This window comes from Malus domestica, chromosome 06 (assembly GCF_042453785.1).
Source record: "Malus domestica chromosome 06, GDT2T_hap1".
Classification (NCBI taxonomy): Eukaryota; Viridiplantae; Streptophyta; class Magnoliopsida; order Rosales; family Rosaceae; genus Malus; species Malus domestica.
In genome coordinates, this window is record NC_091666.1 from 32882152 (window position 1) to 32906591 (window position 24440).

Consider the following 24440-nt stretch of genomic DNA (forward strand, 5'->3'; position numbering starts at 1 on the left):
TGAAAAAGAAAAAAGAAAAAAAAACCAAAATCACATACAAAATAGTAGCTCTGTGGAAAACCTAGCTAAAACAAGAAACAATGAAGAGTGTAACAAAACTTTGTGCCCTAAAACTAAATTCAAGCCGCCGCCGGCGACTCCACCGGCCAGTGCTCTCTATCTCTTCGATCCTTACTTAGTTATTCTTAGGCGGATGAGGTTTTGGGACGTGGTAGTCAGCATTGAAAGGTATAAAACCAGCTATTTTAACCTTCACATGACCACGACTACTTGTACTTCTCAATCTACGTTCTCCATTACTTTTCAACACTTCCTCTCTTACCATTCCCAGATTCCTTTCTGTTGAGAGAACTTGTCCCACTACTGCACGTGGGTACAATATTCCTTGTCAGCAGACTACCACATGGTTTCGACTCCTGTGCTCTGATGTGTTGCAGCATGGGCAGCAAGCACGCCACCTTTACCACATTTGTTTATTGCATGCATTTGTTTAAATGCATGCGTGTGTGTAAGATGTATATAAAACAAACTGCCATTACAGCAGTTAATCAATTTGATACACAACCAAATATTAAACTTAATATGGTATCAGAGCACAGATAATCCTTTGCTCTGCTCTGCCTTCACTCTTCCGCTGCTATACTGTGTACAACCACAACCTGCTGCAAGCTGCACACTCGCTGCACACTCACTGCAAGCTGCATACTCGCTGCCTTGCCAAGCTACTACACAGCCATCGTCGCTGCACACTCACTGCAAGCTGCACACTCGCTGCACACTCACTGCAAGCTGCATACTCTCTGCCTTGCCAAGCTACTACATAGCCATCGTCGTTGCTCTACCTGCTAGCCATTAAGCACAGCCGCAGAGCACTGCCATTAAGCACTGCCGCAGAGCACTGCCAAGCACAGCCACTGCCTGCCGACATGGCAACTGACTCTTCCAGCAAACACACCATGGCTCTCACTTCCGAGCAATATCACAACCTGCTTGCACTCCTTGATAAGAGCCAATCCAACTCCACATCTAATCATGTCGGTACCACCTCTACTATGAATAATTTGTCAGATAGAGTTTTTTGTGCTTCTGCTCTCAATAAGGGAAGAAACTGGATTTTCGATACAGGCGCCACAGACCACATGGTCTACTCACCAAGCTTAATGACCACAAGTGTTCCGGTATACAATCGACAAGTGCACTTACCCAATCATGCACTTGCCGATGTCACACACATTGGCACAGTTCATCTCTCGAATGATCTCATCCTTCACAACGTGCTTTGTGTTCCATCATTTAAACTGAATTTAATTTCTGTCAGCAAACTCACTAATACCTCATCTTGCTTTGTCATCTTCACTGATAAAATGTGTCTACTTCAGGGCCAACGATCGGGGAAGATGATTGGGACGGGAACTGAACGAGAAGGACTCTACTACCTTGATAATGTGATGAAAACCACGTGCAATTCAGCGTCAATTGTTGCCTCTTCTTCTTCTCAGCTTTGGCATCAACGCCTTGGCCATCTTTCCAACACGACCTTACGGCATCTCTCTACTTGCATTAAAAATTTGAATTTTTGTAGCATTGATGATTGTTTGATCTGTCCATTAGCCAAACAAACACGTGCTCCTTTTCCTTTGAGTTCTATCACCACAAAGGCTCCTTTTGAGTTAATTCATGTTGACATTTGGGGAGGTTACCATGTTCCCACTATCACAGGGGCACAATATTTCTTAACTATTGTGGATGATTTCTCAAGATGCACATGGGTTTATTTAATGAATCACAAATCAGATGCACGATCTTATCTCATCACTTTCATCCACCTTGTTGAAACACAATTTTCCACACGAGTCAAGGTTCTTCGTAGTGATAACGGTCCAGAATTTTTAATGACCCAATTTTTTTCAGATAAGGGGATTCTCCATCAAACAAGTTGTGTCTCTACTCCCCAACAAAACGGGGTAGCAGAGCGCAAACACCGCCACTTACTCAATGTTGCTAGAGCCTTACTTTTTCAATCTCATCTTCCTAAGAAATTTTGGGGTGACGCAATCCTCACTGCCACTTATCTCATAAATAGGACTCCCACTCCTCTTCTTCAAGGCAAATCACCCTATGAAATACTTCACCACAAACAGCCAGCGTATGCACATTTGCGAGTGTTTGGTTGCTTATGTTTTTCTTCCACCCACCACCATCGTCCCACAAAATTTGATGCAAGAGCCACACGGTGTCTTTTTCTTGGGTATCCATATGGCACCAAGGGATATCGAGTTTACGACCTTCACACGGGTAAAATCTTTATCTCCCGTGATGTTATTTTCCATGAACATGTGTTCCCTTTTTCATCTTCTGCTGCAGTTTCACCACTTGTGTTTCCACATACTCAAGATACTGCCTGTGATGATCCCATCATTCATCCGTCCATTCTACTGGAGCAGGATTCCGTCGATCCATCCTCTTCTTCGCCGGTGAGTCCTGTTTCGGTTTCATCTCCTTTTCTTTCCACATCACCACCTCGTCTTAAACGACCCACTCATGCACCTGGTTATCTTCAACAATATCACATCGACATCAACCTCCCTTCTCGGTCTGTCCCTTCATCTCACTCGGCGTTGACCAAAGTACCAGGTACTCCTTACCCTTTGTCTGATGTCCTCACATACGATCGTTTATCTGCTCGACATCGTGCTTTCACCACTTCCATTTCAGCTGCCATAGAACCCAGCTCATTCTCACAGGCTATATGCGACCCTCACTGGCGTTTAGCCATGGAAGAAGAACTGGCAGCCCTTGCTGCGAATAGGACATGGTCTCTGCAACCATTGCCCCCTGGCAAGAAGCCGGTTGGATGTAAGTGGGTTTACAAAATCAAATTTCGATCCGATGGATCCATTGAGAGATATAAAGCACGCTTGGTTGCCAAAGGTTATAGCCAAATTGAAGGCTTAGACTATCGAGAGACCTTTGCTCCGGTTGCAAAATTGACTACAGTTCGTCTACTTCTTGCTGTTGCCTCGGTCCAACAATGGCACCTCCACCAACTTGATGTTAATAATGCTTTCCTCCATGGTGATCTTGAAGAAGATGTCTACATGTCCTTGCCTCCTGGTTTCGGACGAAAGGGGGAGACACGAGTTTGTAAACTTCATAAATCTTTGTATGGGCTTAAGCAAGCCTCTCGTCAATGGTTTATCAAACTCTCTTGTGCTCTTAGAAAGGCCGGTTATCAACAATCCAAGGCAGATTATTCATTGTTCGTCCGAAACCATGATGGTAAATTCACTGCCCTCCTTGTCTATGTTGATGATATTATCTTGGCAGGAAATAACATACAAGCAATTGAAGATACCAAGTCTTTTCTTATGAAGCAATTCAAGTTGAAAGACCTTGGCCAATTAAAATATTTCTTGGGCATTGAAATTGCTCGCTCTAGCAAGGGGATCACCCTCTCACAGCGAAAATATGCCCTTGAAATACTTGAGGATGCAGGTCATCTTGGCGCAAAACCAGCCACCTCTCCTATGGAGCAAAACTTATCACTCAGAAAGGACGAAGGACAATGGGTTACTGATCCTTCCTCTTATCGACGACTTGTTGGGAGACTAATCTACCTGACAATCACGCGCCCTGATTTGGTGTATGCTGTCCACATTCTTAGTCAATTTATGGAGAAGCCTCGAACTCCACACTTGGAGGCAGCCCAGCGAGTCTTACGATACGTTAAGCACACACCAGGGCAAGGTATTTTCCTTTCTGCAAGAAGTCCAATTCAATTGAATGCCTTTTGTGATGCGGATTGGGCCAGATGTCGAGACACACGACGTTCTACCACCGGATACTGTGTATTTCTTGGAGAATCCTTGATCTCCTGGAAAAGCAAGAAACAAAATACCGTGTCACGTTCTAGTGCAGAGGCGGAGTATCGTTCAATGGCGGCAACTTGTTGTGAAGTCACTTGGTTGAAATCTGTTCTACAAGACTTGGGTATCAAACATAAACGTCCAGTCAAGTTATATTGTGATAATCAAGCGGCACTTCACATCGCTTCGAATCCGGTCTTTCACGAAAGAACCAAACACATAGAAATTGACTGCCATCTTGTACGAGAAAGGGTTCAAAGTGGAATGATCGAGACATCTCACATCTCAACCATGAAACAACCAGCCGACATCTTCACAAAGCCACTGAGCTTATACCAGTTTACAACTTTGCTTTGCAAGTTAGGAATAATCAACATCCATTCCAAACTTGAGGGGGAGTGTTGAGAGAACTTGTCCCACTACTGCACGTGGGTACAATATTCCTTGTCAGCAGACTACCACATGGTTTCGACTCCTGTGCTCTGATGTGTTGCAGCATGGGCAGCAAGCACGCCACCTTTACCACATTTGTTTAGTGCATGCATTTGTTTAAATGCATGCGTGTGTGTAAGATGTATATAAAACAAACTGCCATTACAGCAGTTAATCAATTTGATACACAACCAAATATTAAACTTAATACTTTCTGGCACCATTTTCCTCCCCAGAATTCTTGTACCTTCAACTTCTTTCACAGCAGTAGGAACGCCGTCGTAAATTTCCTGAAAACGTAGTAGTTTTTCTTAGAACTGTAAAGATGTTGAATTTGTAGGACACACACTATGCTTAGAGTGATGCATTTCACTTCCTCTTCTCCCTGTGCATATTAATGGTTATTTTTGGCTTTTGAATTGATAATCAAAGATAATCAAATGACAGAAAATAAACAAGAAGCTAGTGTACCTTTTCAACATCGACCAGGCTGCTTCTTAGCACCACTAAACGACCAGTTTCATCAGCAGCCAGCACTACTTTGCTCATAGCTATATATTGTATTAGATGTAGAAAAATGAAGACACGTACAAAGGTAATTAGCTTTAAAGACGCCATTTTTTAGTTCCTATTAAACTTGAACAGCTAGAAGAACCCTAGTGAAAGGGAAGAAGGTCGATATAAAAAGATGTCCAAACCAAGGTCAAACCGTCAGAGTAGCAAAGCTACGGCTACTACCAGTCAACACTTTGCCTTTCTTTTCTCCATGTGTCGTAATAAAATATGATTACGGAGTTTTTGACAGAGGTAGAGTTACCTGGGAAAAACGATCGATCTGTCTGCCGCCATGCATGCAACGAGGAGGTTTCTTTTCGTGGCCAACGTTGGCCGCATACAAATTAAACCTAGGGTTTCCAACTTTATAGTAATTTTAATTAGTTCTAGACCCTCCTCCCCATATGTCATTTTGTCCTGGGGTAAATTAAATTAACATGCATATGGTGAAAATTAAGGTAGAGTTTGAGATGGAAGCACATGCTTCTCATTTGACCAAGTTGCAGACTTGTTGGTTTGGTACATTTTGAAGTGTGAAGAGAGGGATGAGCATTATCTCTAAATCCTCATATTTTAATCGTTCATCGTACATCGTGTGGTTAGTTTTTATTAGATATTATTTGTGTTTATTTTAAATAAAAATTTCAAAATAATTTCTAATTGCATGATGCACAATTAACGACTAGAATGTGAAGATTTCTAACATCTCACAACTTGAGTCCGGATGAAATCTAAATCCTGAAAAGAGGAAACTTTATGTAATATATATATGTATAGTTTAATTGGGTTATTAGATTTTCTCAGAAGGCTGCTTTAGCAAGTCCGCATGTGTGATTTGACTGATTTTATAAAGTTCCCCACCCCGAAAGTAGAGCCATCAACGGTGAAAAAATGGGTTCAAACTTCAAACACCATGCTGCATGGGCGTGAAAACATTTTATATTCTCATGGATTTAGAAATTTGAGATATGTAACAGTAGGTGAATCAGTTAATGCAACAATTCATTCATCAAATTACTTATTACTGGATGTATTTATGTTCTCTTTTTTCTTAAACGACTGTGTGAACATAGAAAAAATTAAAGGAAAACTAATGAAAATGGCTTGAAAACTTTGAGTTTTAATGATAAGGACAAAATAAAGGGTAAAGTGAATAGTACCATGATTGACTTTTTAGTGTAAAAATATGGTTTTTCGTTAAAGTGAACAGTACCGGATGCTTTTCGTTAAAGTTCCCAAAAATTAATCATCATGGGGTAGCTTAGTGGTTGGAAACGGAATTTCAGACCAATATTCCACACGGCTCGTTCTAGGTTTGATTTTTGACGCTATTGAATCACACGATGATGGTTAGAAAAATGTTAAAATGCCTATATGAGTTTTCTCAGCATTTGAAAAATTAGAATGTCATGGTAAAACCACTAACTAGTCTTCATTTTTTTTTTAAAGGAAAATAACAGAAAGGAACGACGAAATACAAACTCTGTGACTGTGATGCATGAGTTCTTTAGTTAGGAAAATCATGTCACTCTTGTCTTTAATACATAGCTTATTTTTTCCACATTCAAGCAGCATGTTTTACTTGCTAAACTTTATAATCATGTTCACATGTTACCAGCCTTGCCCTACAGATGTATCATCTTTCAACGAACACAATTATATATATTATGCATCGTTATTTAGAGTCTAATGTATCTCAGTAACTCGTACGAAATGCCCCAATAGGAAGCATAACCAAATCATTTTATGCATATTATGTTCCTACCGACAGAGAGAGCTAAGACCAAAGAGAGAGGGGTCGGGTGGAGTCAAAAGATGAGGTAGTGATGGGACAAGGATCCTCTCCGGATCCTCTTGTGGGGATATAAGAATTAATTAATCGTGTTCGTTTATCGTATATCTTGTGATTATAAATAAGTTTAAATTTTAAATTGAATATAAATAGGATCAAACAAAAACTAACCGCACGATATACGATAAACGAATACAATTGATTGATCATCCGGATTCCACAAAGAGAATCCGGAAAGGATCGTATTCCGTAGTGATGAGCCTCAACTTAGGGTGGTGGGCCATGGAAATTAAATTGGTGGTCTGGAAGCCGAACACTAGAAATTCTCTAATTTAAAAGGTTGCAATCCAGTTATGTTTGCTATACTTATTTTTATAGCATGTTGTGTTTGAAATTACGTAAAGAATAAAAAGCTTCTTTCCTTTTTTAATTTATGCAAATCAATTCGATACATACGCAAAATTAGTCAATAAAAAATTATATATATAATTATGCACATGTATCGAATTGTAATCAGAAAATATACTAACATTTACTTTTAATAAGTCAAATATATTAGGGAGAAGAAAAATTTGAAGCCAAAACATCCGCCTAAGTGATATCGAACTGAGATATTTTCTAAAGCCCATAAGAGCAGTTCCACTGAGGAACTGATAGGTCATCATCTAGCCAAAAAACCAGCCTGGCACCTAGGCTATCCACTCCAGCCTGGCACCTAGGCTATCCACTCCAGCCGAGCATTTTGACCGGCACCCAGCCCAAGCTAGGCAAGGGACCGGCCTAAAATCGACAGACCTACATGCGGGGCCATCTGACGTCAGCTGGACCATTAACCTCCCACACGATCAACATGTCACAGAGCTCCTCGGGACTGAGGTTGATTCTGGGACAGAGGGAGGTTCCGGGGCCTTCACCAAAAGGAGTCTGACCTCGGAATCCAACACGGGTCCACGGGTACCAGCCTGAATTGTCATACGGGTCAGTGCCGGGAGGGTGACAGGCTGGATCCGCGGCGGCTACTGCCAAGGAAACCACCGATTGAGGAAAAAATCAAATTGGGTTAGTGGGGTTGGATTGATAGGGAATTTGAGAGGCCAAATTGTTGGAATATTGTGGAGGAATAAAGATTGGGGATTGTGAACCGGAAGGAAAGTTGGAATCCGGTGGGATTATCATTACACATGGTGGTGGGTTTTTGCAAAGCTCCACCTAACAGAGAAAGAGAGATACATATGGAGGTTGAAGCGAGTTGGCGTCGGGAGTGGCATTTGGCGTTTGGGGGATGTAGAGGGAGAGTATAGAGAGTTCTAGTAGAACCGTGGAGGTTCCTGACTTTTCCTTTTGTTTTTTTTAATAAAATTATTATTTTTATTATTTTATAATAAGGGTTTAGTATTTTTTGTAAAATTGACTAGGCTATTTTTTGTTAGGGATGAAGATGTTTTGGCCTATTAGTGTTCATTGGAATTTAGTACTGTTCACTTGAGTGAATAAATACGCTGAGTAGTGATGCAAAGTCTTTAGAGGGTGTACTTGCTCTAATCAAAAGCCTAAAAGCAGCAAAAATCTTGAATCTTACCCGCCAAACCTAAACCCCCATTTCCCGCTAAAACCCACACTGCCTTTTCCTCTCAATTAGTTTCTCACGCAAAATTAAAAATCTCTAAGAAAAAATAAAAATCAAACAACAAACAGATCCGGAAAATCCATCGAAATTTGAATCCGAGTTTCCGTCGGTCCGCACGCAGAGCCATGAAGATCCGAACGTTGAAGCTGCGAGAGGCCCACAAGGCCACGAGCAGCGGCGGCGGGCCGTCGTACTGCTCGGTGTTGTGGGACCAGAAAGCCTACCACGTGGTGACGGGCTCCTCCTCCGACCCCACAATCGCTATCCACGACTCTCTTCTGCTGTCCAGCCCTCCGAAGCTCCTCCGCCACCACCGCGACGGTGTCACGGCTCTCGCTCTCAGCCCCAACTCCACCTGCCTCGCCTCCGGCTCCGTTGACCACTCCGTCAAGCTCTACAAGTTTCCAGGTCATTTTCTCCCTTCCATTTCTCTTGATTTTTAGATTTTGGGGGTTTTGTAGAAATTGGTTTTTTCGATTTGTTGGATTTTTTTTGTTTGAATTTGATCAATTAGCAAAAATAACTTTGGTAGTTTCAATTTGATATGTGAAATTGCTGGAATTAAAAGGGGTTATTGTTAATTTCTCTGTGTTATTGCTCTCAGTTATTAATTTGTGATTAATTTTATAATTAAACTTTGTTAGGTGGAGAATTTCAGACTAATATAACCCGATTCACCCTGCCAATACGCGCCCTGGCGTTTAACAAATCCGGCACGCTATTAGCAGCTGCTGGTGATGATGAAGGCGTTAAGCTTATTAACACAGTTGATGGTTCAATTTCAAGAGTTCTCAAAGGACACAAAGGACCTGTGACCGGCTTGGGTTTCGATCCCCTCAGCGAATACTTGGCCTCTATTGATTCCACTGGGACTGTTATATACTGGGAACTTTCATCTGGGACTACGTTGCATACCCTTAAAGGGGTAGCTCCTAACTCGGGTTTTGATCACTCCATCATGAATGTACTTAGCTGGAGTCCTGATGGTGACAAGTTAGCCGTGCCAGGGTTGAGAAATGATGTGGTGGTTTATGATAGAGACACAGCTGAAAAGCTATTTTCGTTGAGAGGTGATCACACGCAGCCTATTTGTTCCTTGGCTTGGTCGCCTAACGGAAAATACATGGCTACTTCTGGTTTGGATAAGCAGGTTCTCATATGGGATGTTGATCGGAAGCAGGACATTGACAGGCAGAACTTTGATGAGAGAATATGTTGCTTGGCGTGGAAGCCGATTGGCAATGCACTGGCTGTTATTGATTGTATGGGCAAGTATGGTGTGTGGGATTCGGTGACTCCTTCATCAATGAAGTCTCCCACTGAAGATGTTCCCAATCTACAGTCTAAGAACAGCAATGGGCTACTTTTGTTTGACGAAGAAGAGGGTCAGGAGCTTAGCACTTCTGGTAGTTTAAGTGATGTTGGTGAAGATAGTATTGGGGAATCCAAGCCACCTAGCAGGAAGAGGCCGCACAAGCACACTGCATATGAGAATGATTTGGAAGAGGATGGTTTTGATGGCTTTAGGTTGATACCAAATGTTGAGTCGGAGTCCCGTAAAAAAGCACGGCGTAAACACAGTGAAAATGCTGATAATGAGAATGAGGGAGTAAGCAGCAAAATGACATCAATTAGATCCAAAATGCAGGTGTCATTCCAGCCTGGTGCTACTCCTTTGCAGCCAGGAAAAAGGCGCTTTCTGTGCTATAACATGCTTGGCTCCATAACTACAATTGAACATGATGGGTTCTCCCATATTGAGGTAGCCTATGGCATAACTCACCAAACTCTCACTCGTAAGTGTTGCTTTTGTTAGCCAGGAGTGCCTTTACATTGTACTTACATTTAAGTGTGTGCGATGCAGATAGATTTTCATGATACAAGTCGAGGCCCAAGAGTTCCATCAATGAATGATCATTTTGGTTTTACAATGGCTTCACTTAATGAGAATGGAAGCGTTTTTGCAAATCCGTGCAAGGGCGAAAAGCACATGAGTACTCTCATGTATCGCCCATTCAGTAGCTGGGCGAATAATAGTGAGGTTAGATTATTCCCTTTTAAAATGATGTATTCATGCTGTATTCTGGTGTGGTAAGTTATGCACACACACTTTGAATTATTTAACTGTCTACACATGATGAATATGAGAACTTTTGTATATGCTGACTTTGATGTGTGATGCAAATCCAGTGGTCTATGCGATTGGAAGGGGAAGAAGTGAAGGTTGTGGCACTTGGTACAGCTTGGGTGGCAGCAATTACGAGTCTTAACTTCCTTCGCATTTTCACTGACAGTGGTTTGCAGGTATGCTGATATACTTCAAATCATTTTTCTCTTGTAGGTTAATTAAGTTATTCTTGGGGAGTGGGATTGTTAAGTTATTTATAGCTGTCTCTTTAGCAGTGATCTCTCTACAAATTTAATACATTGTACACTAGGAACTGCTTCAGCAATGACCCTTCATATATTTAGTGTAAAACGGCCAGGAACTTGTTGGTGTGATTGAGGTTAACTATGTAAATTAGTTAATGCATCGCACTTTTGATTTTAAGTTACTCCAAATTGTTGACGGTAGTGAGCGTAGTTTCTGGAGATTTCTGTTTTTCTGAATTCATTTCATTGCAGAAACATGTTCTCTCCCTTGATGGACCTGTCGTGACTGCATCAGGCTTCAAGGATGAGCTTGCGATTGTCACTCATGCTTCTGATTGTCTCCCCTCAAATGAGCAGGTCTGATTTTCAAGTTATTATCAATATTATATTTGTACACTGATATGTTAGGGCTTTTCTTACAGAATTCACCCTCTTGATTTGAGATATGTAGATTTATAAGTCCAGAAGTGCATAAGTTTTTAAATAAATTTGATCAATTATCCTCCACTCCTTCTGGCTGATGGTTTGCACTTGTTATCTCAAACCATTTTCATTGCTGATATAAAATTGTTTTTTTTTTCTTCTTCTGAAACATGCAGATGCTTGAATTTAGAGTGCTCAACATAACTAAGGGGAGCGAGCCTCTTAGAGGACGGCTGCCATTGACTCCTGGTTCACATTTAACATGGTTTGGATTTAGTGAAGAAGGGCAATTAAGCTCCTATGATTCCAAAGTATGTTCACTCTATTTTCAAGTTATTCGATTACTATGACAAAGAAACCACTTTTGAGATTGGCTATGAGTTGTTTTCTTTATCCTTTCCATAGGGAGCGATGAGAGTTTTTACAAGCCAATATGGTGGCAGTTGGCTCCCACTCTTCAGGTTCAAGATTCTTCTGCTAAAGAATATATACGGAATGCTTCTCTAAACAAGAATCTATAACAAATAATCTATTATGCAGTGCTAGCAAAGAGAAGAAGTCAAACGAAAACTATTGGGTGGTTGGGTTGAATGCAAGCAAATTGTTTTGTATAGTTTGCAAAAGTCCTGACTTATACCCGCAAGTAAGGACTGCTCGCCACCTCCTTCCTCTCAGATGTTTCCTGTGTTAATATTATCTTGACCATCTACTTTTTTCAGGTGATGCCGAAGCCAGTCCTCACTCCGCTAAATTTTTCATTCCCTCTAGCTTCCTCTGATCTAGGTGCAGAAGCCCTTGAAAATGAGTTTATACTAAACAACACGCACCTTGTACAGGTTTGTCCTTTCACTCTGCTCACCTCATAGTGTTTATGTTTCCATGTTTGAGAAAAGAACTGCCTGCTTTATGCCTGTTCTACCTGCTGCTGGTGAATGCCTCAGACGCTTACACTATGTTTACAGATTCAAAAGCAAATAGAAGAAGTGGGCGCTGCTGGTTTGGACACCACTTCACTTGACGATGAGGCTTTCAATACAGAAGCAGCTCAAGACAGATGCATCTTAAAGCTTATTGCGTCCTGCTGCAACGGTGGGTCTTTTACATTTATTGCAGCATCTGGCCTCCGAATCGTATAATCTTGGTTCTTGATTAAAATTATTAAGTGCTAAAATGCTTGCTCGTGGGGCAATTTCAGGAGATAAGCTTGTGAGAGCGATTGAACTCGTGAAGCTTCTGTCCCTCGAAAAATCAGTAAGGGGTGCAATTAAACTTGTCACCGTTCTGAAGCTCCCTAACTTGGCTGAAAGGTTCAACAGCATACTGGAGGTAAGGTTTCAAATTCCAAACCATGAGTCTGCATATTGCAAACCAATCCGGTTTCCACTTCCACCGTGCGGTTCCTTATGATCTTTCATGTCTTCTAACAGGAAAGGTTGCTCAACGAGAGTAAAAGAACCGCGGAAACCACTTTCCCTTCCTCAAACTGCACCGCATCTTTCATCACGGATGACATTGCACCCATAAAGAAAATGATCTCTACCGAGCAAAGTAAGTTGTCAGGAAACGGCATTCCATTATCAACACCAAAACTGTCTGCTCCCTTGTTTACCAAGAAAGCGAAAACGCAAGAACCTAAAGTTGGAACAGAGAAAACAGACGAAAAACAAACTGCGACGGCAGATGATGATGTTGGGAAGGTAAAAACGACAGAGGTGAGCAACAATGCAGGAGAGATGAAGAAGGTAGGGGAAGTGTCTGAGGTATCAAATGATCAAGAAAAAGTGAAGAAGGCAGAAGCACCCCGTCGAGCATCTAATCCATTCATGAAGAAATTAATTAAGTAGATTAAGTTCCTCTTAATTCCCTAATTACAAGGAGCTTAGAGTTTGATTAGCATTAGTAGTAAAGTAATAGGATCCAGAAAACTTGTCTCAGAAGTTTTATTTTTCCCTTACCTTTTTCTCTCTGGCTGGTGTGCTATGTAATTATGTTAACAAATCAAAGCTTTTAGTTTTTAATTTATTATTTTATTTTGAATAATAAACCATAAACTACTTCGGCTATTGGGCCTAAGAAGAAGCAAATTAAAGTATCCGGTTCATGCCCAAAGAAAATTGCTTGTTTACCACATGATTCAAATTGTTAATTAAATGCATTGCACCAAATATTTCAGGAAAATTTGAAATGATGAGCTTCACAGTTAACAATTTCTCGTGTGGGCATGTCAAACAGATGGTGTTTCATTCTGTTTTGTGTCGTACTTGTTATCTTAATAAGTGATTTTGTGTAACCTCGTTATCTTAACGGGTTCTTAATAGGTTTCCACTCAATTCGTTAATGGGTCGTGATGTTTCATGTCAGGTTAACTGGTCAATGCAAGAAATTATCATGTCTAATGTTTAAATATGACAAACAATATCTTATCAGGTTATGAATGAGTGATTTTATAAACCCAACTCGTTAAGAGTTTCTTAACGATGACCCGACCTAACTCGTTAACAGGTTGAATCGAAGGATGTTATTTTTGTGTTAAGTTAACGGATCGTGCAAGAAATTGTCAGGTACTCTCGTTATATGCTACTCAATTTAAAGAATTTTGAGCTCACTTCCTATCAAATTTTATTTTTTACACGATATTCTAGATTATTGTAAACTACAACGAGAGTGAGTTTCGAATTCAATCTCACTTCTTATTGTTCGATTAACCTTTATTTTCTTCTTCGAAATTAACTGAATTAACATATTATTATAAAGTTATAAACTAACGCTATCATTTATAAAACAAAAAGAAAATATTTAAATCCACTAACGCTATCGTCCATAAAACAAAAGGATTAATTTACAGTCAATTATTAAGTTGGAAATTTTCAATTCCAAATATTGAATGTGCGAAATCAGTGAGTGACAAACAGCCAAACACATCACCCCCTCACGTTCCGGAAAACAAAAAAGGTGAAAAAATGAGGGGCGATCTCGTCATTTCACCGTCGGCAGATCACAAACTTTAAAACCCCCAATTTCCTCCCACAGAAAATCGAAGCGCAAAAGCCAGAGAGAAACGACGAAAGAAAACCAAAACGACATGTCGATGGCGGAGGTCACCTTCTTCCACCTCCGCGACCCAGACGACGAGCCTCCCCACCTCACCTATCGCGCCCATCGCGACTTCGACCTCGACCTCTACTTCTCCGATCCCGATTTCCCGTCCTCCGATCGCTCCCTCCGCGCTCCCCGCATCGTCACCGTCCGCGAAGATGAATCCGACGACCCCGACGGCGACATCTTCTCCCAGTACCAATCCACCGTCCACGTCATCCGCAACGACGCCGTCTCGGGGGAGCCCAATTCCGCATCCAACCGGACCGACACATCCGGTTTGCTGAACCGCCGCGAGAACCAGGTCAATTTCGTCATGGATCTGTTCCAGCAGCGGGTCGAGCAGTCGTCTCAGGTAACCGCTCGCAGTCCCCTTTTGGTTTATGAAGATATTGACGAGGAGGATCGTAGTTTTGGGGTTATTGAGTCGAATTGCGGTGTGGGTATGGAGGGTTTGGACCTCGATTTGAGTTTAGGGTTAGGGTCGGGATTGGATTTTGGGCATTGTTTGGATGGGGACGGGATTGATGATCCCGAGGAGGAGGATTTCTTCGTGGGGAGGAGGGTTTGTAGGTCTGAATTTGGTGAGGAAACTTCCAATTTAAGTAGGGCTGATGATGATGCTTACGAGAATTGCGTGAGGCTGGTTGAGGTTGGGACCGATTCGGAGGACGATGAGAACGGGGTTATTGGGATTGATTTGAATTCCGGGGATGAGTATGGCGCGGAGGATCATGTCCATGGAGAGAATGATGTTGATACGAGCATCCCGCTGCGTTGGGATTCGCTTATTTTGGAGGACCATAGGGAAAGTAACGAAGATTTCGAGTGGGAGGAAGTTGACGGAGGGGTTGATGAGAGAGAGGTCTTCAGTATGTTTATTGCTCCCGACAATGAGGAATCAGGACCGGTGGCAGTTTCAGTTTCGGCAATGATGGCGCCGGAAGAGGAAGTGAATGTGGAGAGATATGAGCATTCGGAAAGTTTGGAATGGGAGGTTTTGTTGAATTCCAATACTTGGGACATAAATCCAGATGTTGTGCCTTATCTCGACGATGACTATATTCACACTGCAGAATATGATATGTTGTTTGGTCAATTCTCTGAGAACGAGAATGCGACAACGGGCAGGCCTCCGGCTGCCAACGCTGTGGTTGAAAGTCTCCCATCCGTAGTTTTAACTCAGGAGGATGTGGAAAAGGGTAATGCAGTCTGTGCTGTTTGCAAGGATGAGATGAAATCGGGGGAACAAGCAAAGCAGCTACCTTGCACGCATCGGTACCATGGTGACTGCATTGTGCCGTGGCTACGCATAAGGAACACATGTCCTGTTTGTCGACATGAATTGCCCTCCGATGACGCTACCTACGAGCGTAGAAGGAACCCAAGGCTTGCTCGTGGGTCGAACAATGGTCAGGCACTCTTTTGAGATCTTTCTCCGGCATTAGGTTTTCGAAAATGTAGATACTGCTGTGGTACATGATGCTTTGTTATGTTTTGATGGGAGTATCAGAAAAAGTTTTATGGTTAGATTACTTTTCATGGCTGTCATGTTAATTTTTTCTATCAGCTTATACATTTTTTGTTATGCTTGTTCTTGTTGGAGGATGATTGTCATGCAAATATGTAATAATATTATGGTGGGTACTCTTTTTTGGTCTTGTATTCTTACTTGTTGTGTGCTCTTTTTCTTTTACAATACAAACGAGCGATAATTTACGTTAAATTCATTTAAATTACGAGAGCGAAGATTTAAACTTGAGTGCAGAGGGGCAAGCACACTTGGACAATGTTCATGGTTTGGCTGGTAGATACGAACCGGATCCCCTCCGGATCCATATATGTTGAGCAGGTGATCCGGGCCGTTGAAATTTGATTCAATGATTACAATTATGATAACTTTTAGAGGGTTTTCTTGTTTGTAACCGTTGGATCAAATTTTAACGGTCTGAATCGCCTACTCAGTAAGCTCAGTTTGATTGGATCCAGTAGATACCTCTTGTTCTTTTCTGTTTTTTTAACTTTTCTTTGATTGGAAAAAGAAAAAGTACATTTTATTAATTGAAAGTTAAGCATATTTAGGTTAAAAGTGAGCAAGCAGTTCACCAAATGCAAAACAAACAATCAAACAAAATTAATTAATTAATCAAGAAAAAAAATTAAGACAAACAATAAAACAAAATTAATTAATCAACAAAAAAAAATAAAGTAAAAAACAATAGGAAGACAATTTTAGGAATGTCCAAGCAAAGTTGGTGGTGAAGACATCTATCCAATATTTCATTGCAGGCATAGAAATCAGATTATTGGATAAACCAATTTTATCTATTTATTTTGTTTTGAGTTTTTAGTTAAAATGGTTCATGATATTAGCGTAACTCTTTACTTTGACCCCTTACAATGAATAGAAGTGGTGTCTGAGTTTGTCCACCATACATCATTTTAGTCATTCCCGAAAAATCTCTCAATATCTTCATTAAATTGTCATGTAAAAGATCATGTGATCACCTTTTAAAGGGTATATTTGTCAAACAAACACCTTCACTTATGAGGATGTAGACTTTTAATGTAATAACCAAAATAATTTATAGTAGACAAACTCATGGATCACTTATATCGATTTTCAATGTCAGGGACCAAAGTGAGGAGTTATACTAACCTCATAAATCATTTTGGCTAAAAAACCTTTTGGTTTTCCATCTCTCACGCAAAAAATAGCTCATTATAAACACAAAACGAAAAATTTGGGCATACGTGTCAAATTGTAATTCGTAATAAGCAAGAATGGACACATTCAAAGAAAGAAGCCAATTATCTTCCGGAATCTTATTTCTCTACGTCCCTTCTATATCTTCTCGCTTGCCAATTTTAGTAAAAGCGTTTAAGCACGCGAGTTGGTGATTATGTAGATTAAGCGGATGTTAATGATAGTCAATACATTGGTTTAAGTTTGAATTTATATTAAGTGTTCAACTACAAATCTTATGAAAATTGTTTATAAATCTAACAATTTTAGCAAAAGGAGGATGGCGATGCCCATGATTTGCACATTGGTTTGTTTCTGTTTCTGTCGGAAACGTTTGTTGGTTTCCTATTAATAACTTCACGCATTTGTGCATAATTAAACTCATGAAAGAAACCACGCCCAATAGTTGAGGATGAATTCCAGATCTGTATTTTACATGGCATATTTTGGATTTGATTCTTAACACTGGTGAATCATACAATGGTGGTCATAGGAAGATTAAACTGCCCCATGAGTGTTTCCAGCCTGCAAAAAGATGAACTGTGAACTGCCGTGACGAAGCCACTAGCTGGTTCCTTAAAAAGGAAAGAACAAAAACTAGTGAAAGAACTGTTTTTTCGCAAAATTCCCTTTGTTTCCAAATTAGGGTTATTTTCGTAGATAGTGCCTTTGTAGTGGCATAGCTTTGCATCCTTAAATACCATGGAAAAGACAATATTTAATCAATTGGAATTCATTAGGTCAAACTTTATGTATGAGCTTTCTCAATCAAAATTATTGGTATATATGACATAAATAAATCTTAAAAACAACCTGCACATGATCAGTTGGTCTAGCGACATTCAGTTTTTACTTGATTAGAAAAAGGTCGAAAGTGCGGCTCACAAGAATGCAAGGGTGAAATATATGAGCTTGATACCAAGTTCGGATCTATCTTAGCATATATATGTCACCCCAACTAGGTTAACCCACCTATAACAAGGAAAACACGACGGCTCACAAGGTTTGAGGTTCGACACTCAAGGTTTGTGTACAAGGTCTATAGTATAGACCATGTGTATTTATATTTGTATTTATATTTGTTGTAAGTTCGATACCGAATTGTGACCTTAACTTATATTACTATATAATATATCTTTATAAATATACTATCAAACCTAGAAGCAACCAAAAGAACTTAAGAACAAACCTTGAAATCCTTTCGGTCTGCAAGAAAAACCTTTCCATTTCATGAGTTCACTTGTCTTCATGAACTCACCCTTCCCCTTACATTTTTAGCAAATCCTAATTTCTCTGTTAATCACATTCCCGGCGAGACGTCGGAAGCAAGTAATGTAACATTAAGACATCAACATGAGCAAATTAAGGTGATCAGCCACTCTTAATATTTCCATAATCTCACACGCCTTTCCGAAAATCGGCATAATTTCCAGGTCCAGGTCTTGCCTTCAGATGTTGATATGAATGTGTAAAGACAAAAAAATGTTAAACTTCTTAAAATATATGACAAGGAGAAGCTTAATCTCAATTAATTTCTGATTACGTGAAGGTCAAGAAATGTTGTGTATACATAGATGCTAGAAGCTCACTAAAAAATTGCTCAAACCCTTTTGAATTTTACTCTCTGCACCTCCTAGTCACCCAAAGATTCTTCTTCTTCATGGAGCTAAAAGAATCCATGCCGATCAACCCGACCCGATTCTTCCACATCTCTCATATCCATGTTCCAACCCATGGTTTCTCAGCAAACACCTCATCTCTTGGCAACGAAGCCGCCTTCGGTGAAGCAGGGGAGCGGGACATGAACTACGAAAGAAAGCTCAAGAGAATGATATCCAACAGGGAGTCTGCAAGGAGGTCGCGAATGCGTAAGAAGAAGCAGATTGAAGAGCTGCAGTATCAGGTGGATCAGCTCCATTCTACCAATCGCCAGCTCTCGGAGAAGCTCATCCAACTGTTAGAAGGCAACCAACAGATCCTCCAGGAGAATGCTCAGCTGAAGGAGAGAGTCTCTTCCCTTCAAATCATCCTTGCCGATCTCATTGCACCTCTGAGGATTGAGGGAGATGTCACCGTTAACACAAATGGCAATCAGCTTACAGCCGAAGATTCAAGCACGCCATGATTGCATCCCGACCATGGAGAATTCGGCTTTGTTCCATCCAGTACAGGGGCGCAGCAGCGTTGATGCATACAATGTTATCATTCTACAAGTAAACACGGTCAAAGATACATGAGTTTAAGAGGTCTGATGTAATTTGTCAGCGATCTGCATACATACGATGTTATCATTCTGTAAATGTCATCGATTTTCATTCTCAACTCTACGTTACATCCGTACGATCTTATCAACAAGATGGCAGATATCTGACCCTTTTCGGTGCAAAAGGCATAAATTGACAATAGATACAAGAAACTTCTTAACAACTCGATTAGAGATTTTCAAAATTTTTGGGTCCATGTACTCGAGTCACTTGTTAGCGTGCATCAGAACATTTGTTTATGATACAATATGATACAAATAGGCCCTGAAAATCGAAAAAAAAACCTATCATCAACCGCTCTTCTTTACTAGGTGCTTCCCGTTTGAGATGCCAGGCGAGGTTTCTGCTGTAGTAGTAAAAGTTGAAAAGCTGTTCTGTTCTTCAAGAAACTGGACCGGGTCTGCATATGAGAGGGTGCAAGGCCATCTAGACATAGAGGAACGAAACATGATTAGCTTCGGAAATAGCATAAGAAATTCAGTTAGAACAACAAGGTTCAGTATACTGTACCTGCTTGACTTTATAACCTGATCATGTATTGTCACACTCTCATCAAAGATGTCGCCTGCAAGAACGAAGCAAAATAAATTTTGAATGATGCTTAAAATGTATTCTGCATCATAAATTAAGAAAACGTTGCACACCTCCATATAGGTTTGTTTTTGAGAAGTATTTTGCAGTCAACCAACGGCTATAGTCAGCATCATATTTCTTGAACTTCTCTCTGTGGCTCGCACTATGGAGGTCACTAACACAAACAAAGGTCATAGTTTATCATCCAGGTGCTAGGCGCTGGTTCAAATTCATGATATAACATGCAAGAGAAGTTAAGGGTCATTTTAAGCATGGAATATAACTGAGTAGCTAATAGTAGCTAATATCCGGCAGCAGCAGAAAACTTTCCGCTAAGCCTGCAGCAAGAGGAGAGCCGAATATGAAGAAGGCATTGGTAGGAGCAAACTATAACTATGACAATTATAAGTCTAGGGCAGGAGAAAGAGTGATCCAAAAACAATGGGGTGTTATGTTAAAAACTAATTAAAAGGACTCACAATAACATATCCGGGTTACAACAGACCTAGCATCCCAACCATTGGTTATAAAAATAACCTGATACGTGATAGTCCTAGCCCTTAAAAATACTTAAAACTGATATGTGACATGCATTTTGGATAACAGAGCTCATAAATGGTAGATCAACCAGGCATCAGTAAGCCTTTCGGATGCTCCTGCATCACACAAAGACCTAATTTGCGCTCATGAAAAACCCCGTCACAAACCATAACCAATGCCAAGAACTCACGATTATAGGGAGAAGAAATAAAGACAAAGCACCAAGTAATGGGCATGTGAGCTTCTAGATGGAATTCACATATAGTCTACATTTTTAACAAAAGGGAAGACAGGTAAATGATGCCATCTACATGTGATGCTTCGGAGGTCAGAGGATGTTCGGGTATCATTATGCAAACAAAGGAACCTCCTCAGTCTAATTTAAGATACGTATTGTAGTAGCTTCTTACAATGAAGTGGTTAATACCGTCGATAGAGACTTCAGATGGCTAAATTTCAACCACTATGGACTGCCTACATTACTACAGTTATAATTACGGAGCCTTGTGGCTGATAAAGACTACCATTTCCGCTTGTTTGCGTGCAGATGCTAAGGAGAGAGCAAGGCTTAGAGCTTAGAAGTGTAAGCTAGTGTAAGGCCGGGATATTTAAATTCAGAAAATGGGAAGAAGTAACTCATGGAAAATCAAACAAATAGAACGTAGCACTACTTTGTTTCAATCAGGAAACCATTAAAAGACGCGAGCATACTAAAGGGCAGAAGATGAGAGAGTCTGAGACGAGTTTCACAACTGAATTTTCAAAGTAATAGAAACCACTCTAACTACCAAGTCTACTGTACAAATAACTAAAATCGATCAATTGCATTACAGAATATCATGTCAAAATGATCCACACAGGATCCATTCATCGATCAATCTCTAGGTCACAATTATTTGTCACGAAAACATGGTTTATATTCTCTCTGCAGAGATTTGAGCTGTCCCTATACAATCTATTACAATTTCGAAACTCAAGACCATTCAAAAATTGGAAAAGGACTAAAATTTCATAAACCAAACCGGTTTAAGTATTTCGCTCTTTATTTTCTTTTACCTGGAAACGAATTCACGCACACCCAGCAAAATATAAATGACAAACACATAAACAAGCATAATTGAAGTCTGTGAAGAAATGCTACCAAAAACCAAACTTACAAATTTAAGCCAAATAACCAGCAGAACAAATTATACACACCGATACGCAAAATTACATCTTTATCACTAAAATTGAATCTACAGGGCAAAATAAATACCAAAAAAATGGAAAAATAATTACTAAAAAGAGGGAATACTGGCATGTTAATTGCAAAATACATTCCTCAACAATGAATATGAACATGTAAAGTTGAAATTTTCACATATTCAAACAAACAAAAGAAGCGAAAAATCGGACAAGAAAGGAAAGAGGTACTCACTCGAAATATGCAGAAATAATACCAGGCTTCTTCTCCTCGGCATCGAGAGCTCCATTGTTGACTCCTGCTTCAACCTTCAACGTATTTAAAATACGAAATGGAAAAAACCCATAAGAAATCATTACACAAACCATTTGTTTACATATATATATATACATCTGTATGTGTGTGTGTGTATATACAGATATATGTATATAAAGAGAGAGATGAGGAAAGAGAGAAAAAAAACCTGTGGATTTGGAGGAGAGTGAGAGATGGGTTGAGTGGCGGAGTTGTCAGAGCTGGAAGCAGAGGGGGATGGCGACACCGGAGACGACGGAGACGGCAAACTCGCCATTTCCACAATTATTTTGCTGCTACTGCTAACAGCTAACAGATAACAAACTATAACGAGTGAAAAAAATCGAGGCTTTCGAAGTTTTTCTGCTTCTCAATCTCTGCAGTCATTTTCTTTATTTTTATTTACTATTTATTTATTATTTTATTATTTTAGCAAGGTTGTCGAAAATTTGTTTGGATATGGATAACGAAAAAGTATCCTTCAATTACATTTGTTTATTGTAAATTGTTTGACCAATTTTTGTTAAGTACGGTTTATATTCAATTTCAAAAAAAAAAAATCACAATAATTTCTGACTGTATGATATATGATAAACGGTTATAATTGAAGGATCCTCCTGGATGGATAACCATTAAGATCCACACCCTTTAAATCGAATGAGATGTAAATGGTAATAGCATTTTTTTGCTCTGAAACCATCTTGTATACTCGTTTAACACTTTAAACTATTAAAAATATAACCTTTTGCTTTATATAGAAATTTCCTTTTTCTTGGTTGTTCAAATTTAAGAGTTTTTTTGGTATGTTTTATTTTAACATAAAAAACCTAAAAAGAGATGGGTCATTAGGTTTTGTCCTCTTGAATATGTACTTTGAAACAAAAGTCAAAATTGATGGTGTGGAACCTTAACTATAAGCGGAAAATTTGAAATAGGTCCAATTTTATAGGCCTATTTTTGAAATATGTTCAATTTTTAGTGACTTTTGACTTTCGAAATAGGTCCAATTTTTAGTTACTTTGGACCCATGTCAAAAGATCCCAACTATAAATTATCTTTGTAAGCTTGTGTGGATTAGGCGAGTCAATTAGAATAATTCGTTTGTCACTTTTTATTCGAATTCGAAAACTCCTCATCATGTATATGTTATGAACCTAAAATACGGTACTAATATACGTGTTATAATTTAAATAAATTGATAACACAACGTGAAAGTTGAATAGAAAAATTGTTCTATATGTAGGCATGATACTATCTCAAAGATATTCTTCTGTTATGTAACAAGGTCTACAAATATTGACCTTCAACTTCGGATTCAATTTGCTATGATAACATTTCTGCACCAATATAACAACAACAGTGAGAATTTCAAATTTTTCATAAAAAGTTGTGAGTCTTGCTACATTTTCCTTAACTCTCATGCAAAATATTTTCCTAAAGTTATGTTCGGTGGGTGAATAAAGATCCGATCTCTGTGCAAGCAAAACAAGGAGGGCTCAACGCATGCAAAACGAGATAGACTATGCGCACGCATAATGAGATAACCAGGCGCACGTAAAACGAGGCGTGCTCCATTTATGAAAAAACAAGGTGGGCTCTGTGCACACAAAACAAGGGCTCAATGCACGTATAACAAGGCGGGCTCGACGTAGAAAAAAATGGCATGCCAAATGAGACGGACTTCGCACGCAAAACAAGGCAAACCCGAGCACACATAAAATAAGACAGGCTTCGCTAACAGAAAACCAGATGGGCTTCTGTCATGTTAAATGAGGCAGTCTCGGCACACGAAAAAAAAGCTTGCAAAATGAGGCGCACTCCGCGCAAGCAAATCGAGGTGGGCTCCGCTCACAGAAAACGAGATAGCCTTCTGCGCATGTGAAACGAGGCGGGCTCATGCATGAAAAATTCAGCCCACAAGATGAGGTGGGCTCGACGCATGAAAAATGAGGCACAAAAAATGAGACAGGCTTCTACCATGCAAAACGAGGCGAGCTCAATGCACGAAGAAAATTGACATGCAAAACGATGCATAGTGTGCACGAAAAACGAGGCGGGTTGATGCACGAAAAGCGATGGTAGGATCACTTCCAAAGATCTTGCAATAATTTCCTCAACTACGACGCAAAATATTTTCTAAAGCTAAAAATTTAATTCTTCAACAGAAACTGTGAGTTATAACCCACAATATTCCACTTGATTTTGAGAACTTTTACAATATTCGTTATAAGCCAAATTTAGAGTCATTCTACTCACACCATATGTTTCCTAAGATCAATTTAGAACATTTCCAAGATTTTGGACACCTACAAATCTCTTTGGGGGCTGCTATTAGCTTTCATTATTTTTTCTATTTTTCAACTTTAAAAATCAATGAAAAATGGTTTCGAGCCCTAATAAGGGACAAAATTACATCCAATTGTCTTGCAACATTTTCATTAATTCCCACACAAAATATTTCCTAAAACTAAAAATTTTAAATTTTTCCCAAAAACTATGAGTTATAACCCACGTTTTCCAATCGATTTGAGAACTTTTACAAGATTCATTATAAACCAAAATTTGGGCTCATTCTAGTCACACCACATGTTTTATAAATTAATTTAGGACATTCCAAATATTAGTTTATATCATTTTTCTATTTTTTTTTTCAACTTTTAAAATCAATAAAAATAG

At 39.7% G+C, this 24440-nt stretch overlaps 4 protein-coding genes across 4 annotated transcripts; 3 read left to right on the top strand and 1 right to left on the bottom strand.

Annotated features, from left to right (window-relative positions):
• Window positions 1–7877: 7877 nt before the first annotated feature.
• LOC103437930 (protein ENHANCER OF LHP1 1-like) lies at window positions 7878–13160 on the top strand. Its single transcript, XM_008376458.4, has 12 exons — window positions 7878–8680; window positions 8917–10034; window positions 10137–10313; window positions 10463–10576; window positions 10898–11002; window positions 11245–11379; window positions 11474–11529; window positions 11609–11711; window positions 11788–11904; window positions 12031–12157; window positions 12264–12394; window positions 12496–13160. The coding sequence occupies exons 1-12, from the start codon at window positions 8398–8400 to the stop codon at window positions 12910–12912; spliced, it is 2883 nt and encodes a 960-aa protein (XP_008374680.1). The 5' UTR covers window positions 7878–8397; the 3' UTR covers window positions 12913–13160.
• Window positions 13161–14085: 925 nt separating this feature from the next.
• Window positions 14086–15829, top strand: LOC103437931 (uncharacterized). Its single transcript, XM_008376460.3, has one exon. The coding sequence runs from the start codon at window positions 14151–14153 to the stop codon at window positions 15591–15593; it is 1443 nt and encodes a 480-aa protein (XP_008374682.1). The 5' UTR covers window positions 14086–14150; the 3' UTR covers window positions 15594–15829.
• A 2759-nt stretch (window positions 15830–18588) lies between these two features.
• LOC103424599 (basic leucine zipper 43) lies at window positions 18589–19035 on the top strand. The gene has a single exon (XM_008362692.3). The coding sequence runs from the start codon at window positions 18589–18591 to the stop codon at window positions 19033–19035; it is 447 nt and encodes a 148-aa protein (XP_008360914.2).
• A 282-nt stretch (window positions 19036–19317) lies between these two features.
• On the bottom strand, window positions 19318–22133 carry LOC103437932 (uncharacterized). Its single transcript, XM_008376461.4, has 5 exons — window positions 21934–22133; window positions 21705–21778; window positions 19819–19922; window positions 19685–19739; window positions 19318–19600 (listed from the first exon to the last, which is right to left on the bottom strand). The coding sequence occupies exons 1-5, from the start codon at window positions 22039–22041 to the stop codon at window positions 19465–19467; spliced, it is 477 nt and encodes a 158-aa protein (XP_008374683.1). The 5' UTR covers window positions 22042–22133; the 3' UTR covers window positions 19318–19464.
• Window positions 22134–24440: the final 2307 nt, after the last annotated feature.

Bases quoted from the DNA above. Each gene is read 5' to 3' on its own strand.
- LOC103437931 (XM_008376460.3), top strand. From the start codon at position 14,151: ATGTCGATGGCGGAGGTCACCTTCTTCCACCTCCGCGACCCAGACGAC.
- LOC103424599 (XM_008362692.3), top strand. From the start codon at position 18,589: ATGCCGATCAACCCGACCCGATTCTTCCACATCTCTCATATCCATGTT.
- LOC103437932 (XM_008376461.4), bottom strand. From the start codon at position 22,041: ATGGCGAGTTTGCCGTCTCCGTCGTCTCCGGTGTCGCCATCCCCCTCT. The intron at 21,779-21,933 runs GTTTTTTTTCTC...AATACGTTGAAG, and splicing joins ACTCTCCTCCAAATCCACAG to GTTGAAGCAGGAGTCAACAA. The intron at 19,601-19,684 runs GTACAGTATACT...CTCTATGTCTAG, and splicing joins CAGGTTATAAAGTCAAGCAG to ATGGCCTTGCACCCTCTCAT.
- LOC103437930 (XM_008376458.4), top strand. From the start codon at position 8,398: ATGAAGATCCGAACGTTGAAGCTGCGAGAGGCCCACAAGGCCACGAGC. The intron at 10,314-10,462 runs GTTAGATTATTC...ATGCAAATCCAG, and splicing joins GCTGGGCGAATAATAGTGAG to TGGTCTATGCGATTGGAAGG. The intron at 12,158-12,263 runs GTGGGTCTTTTA...GGGCAATTTCAG, and splicing joins TATTGCGTCCTGCTGCAACG to GAGATAAGCTTGTGAGAGCG.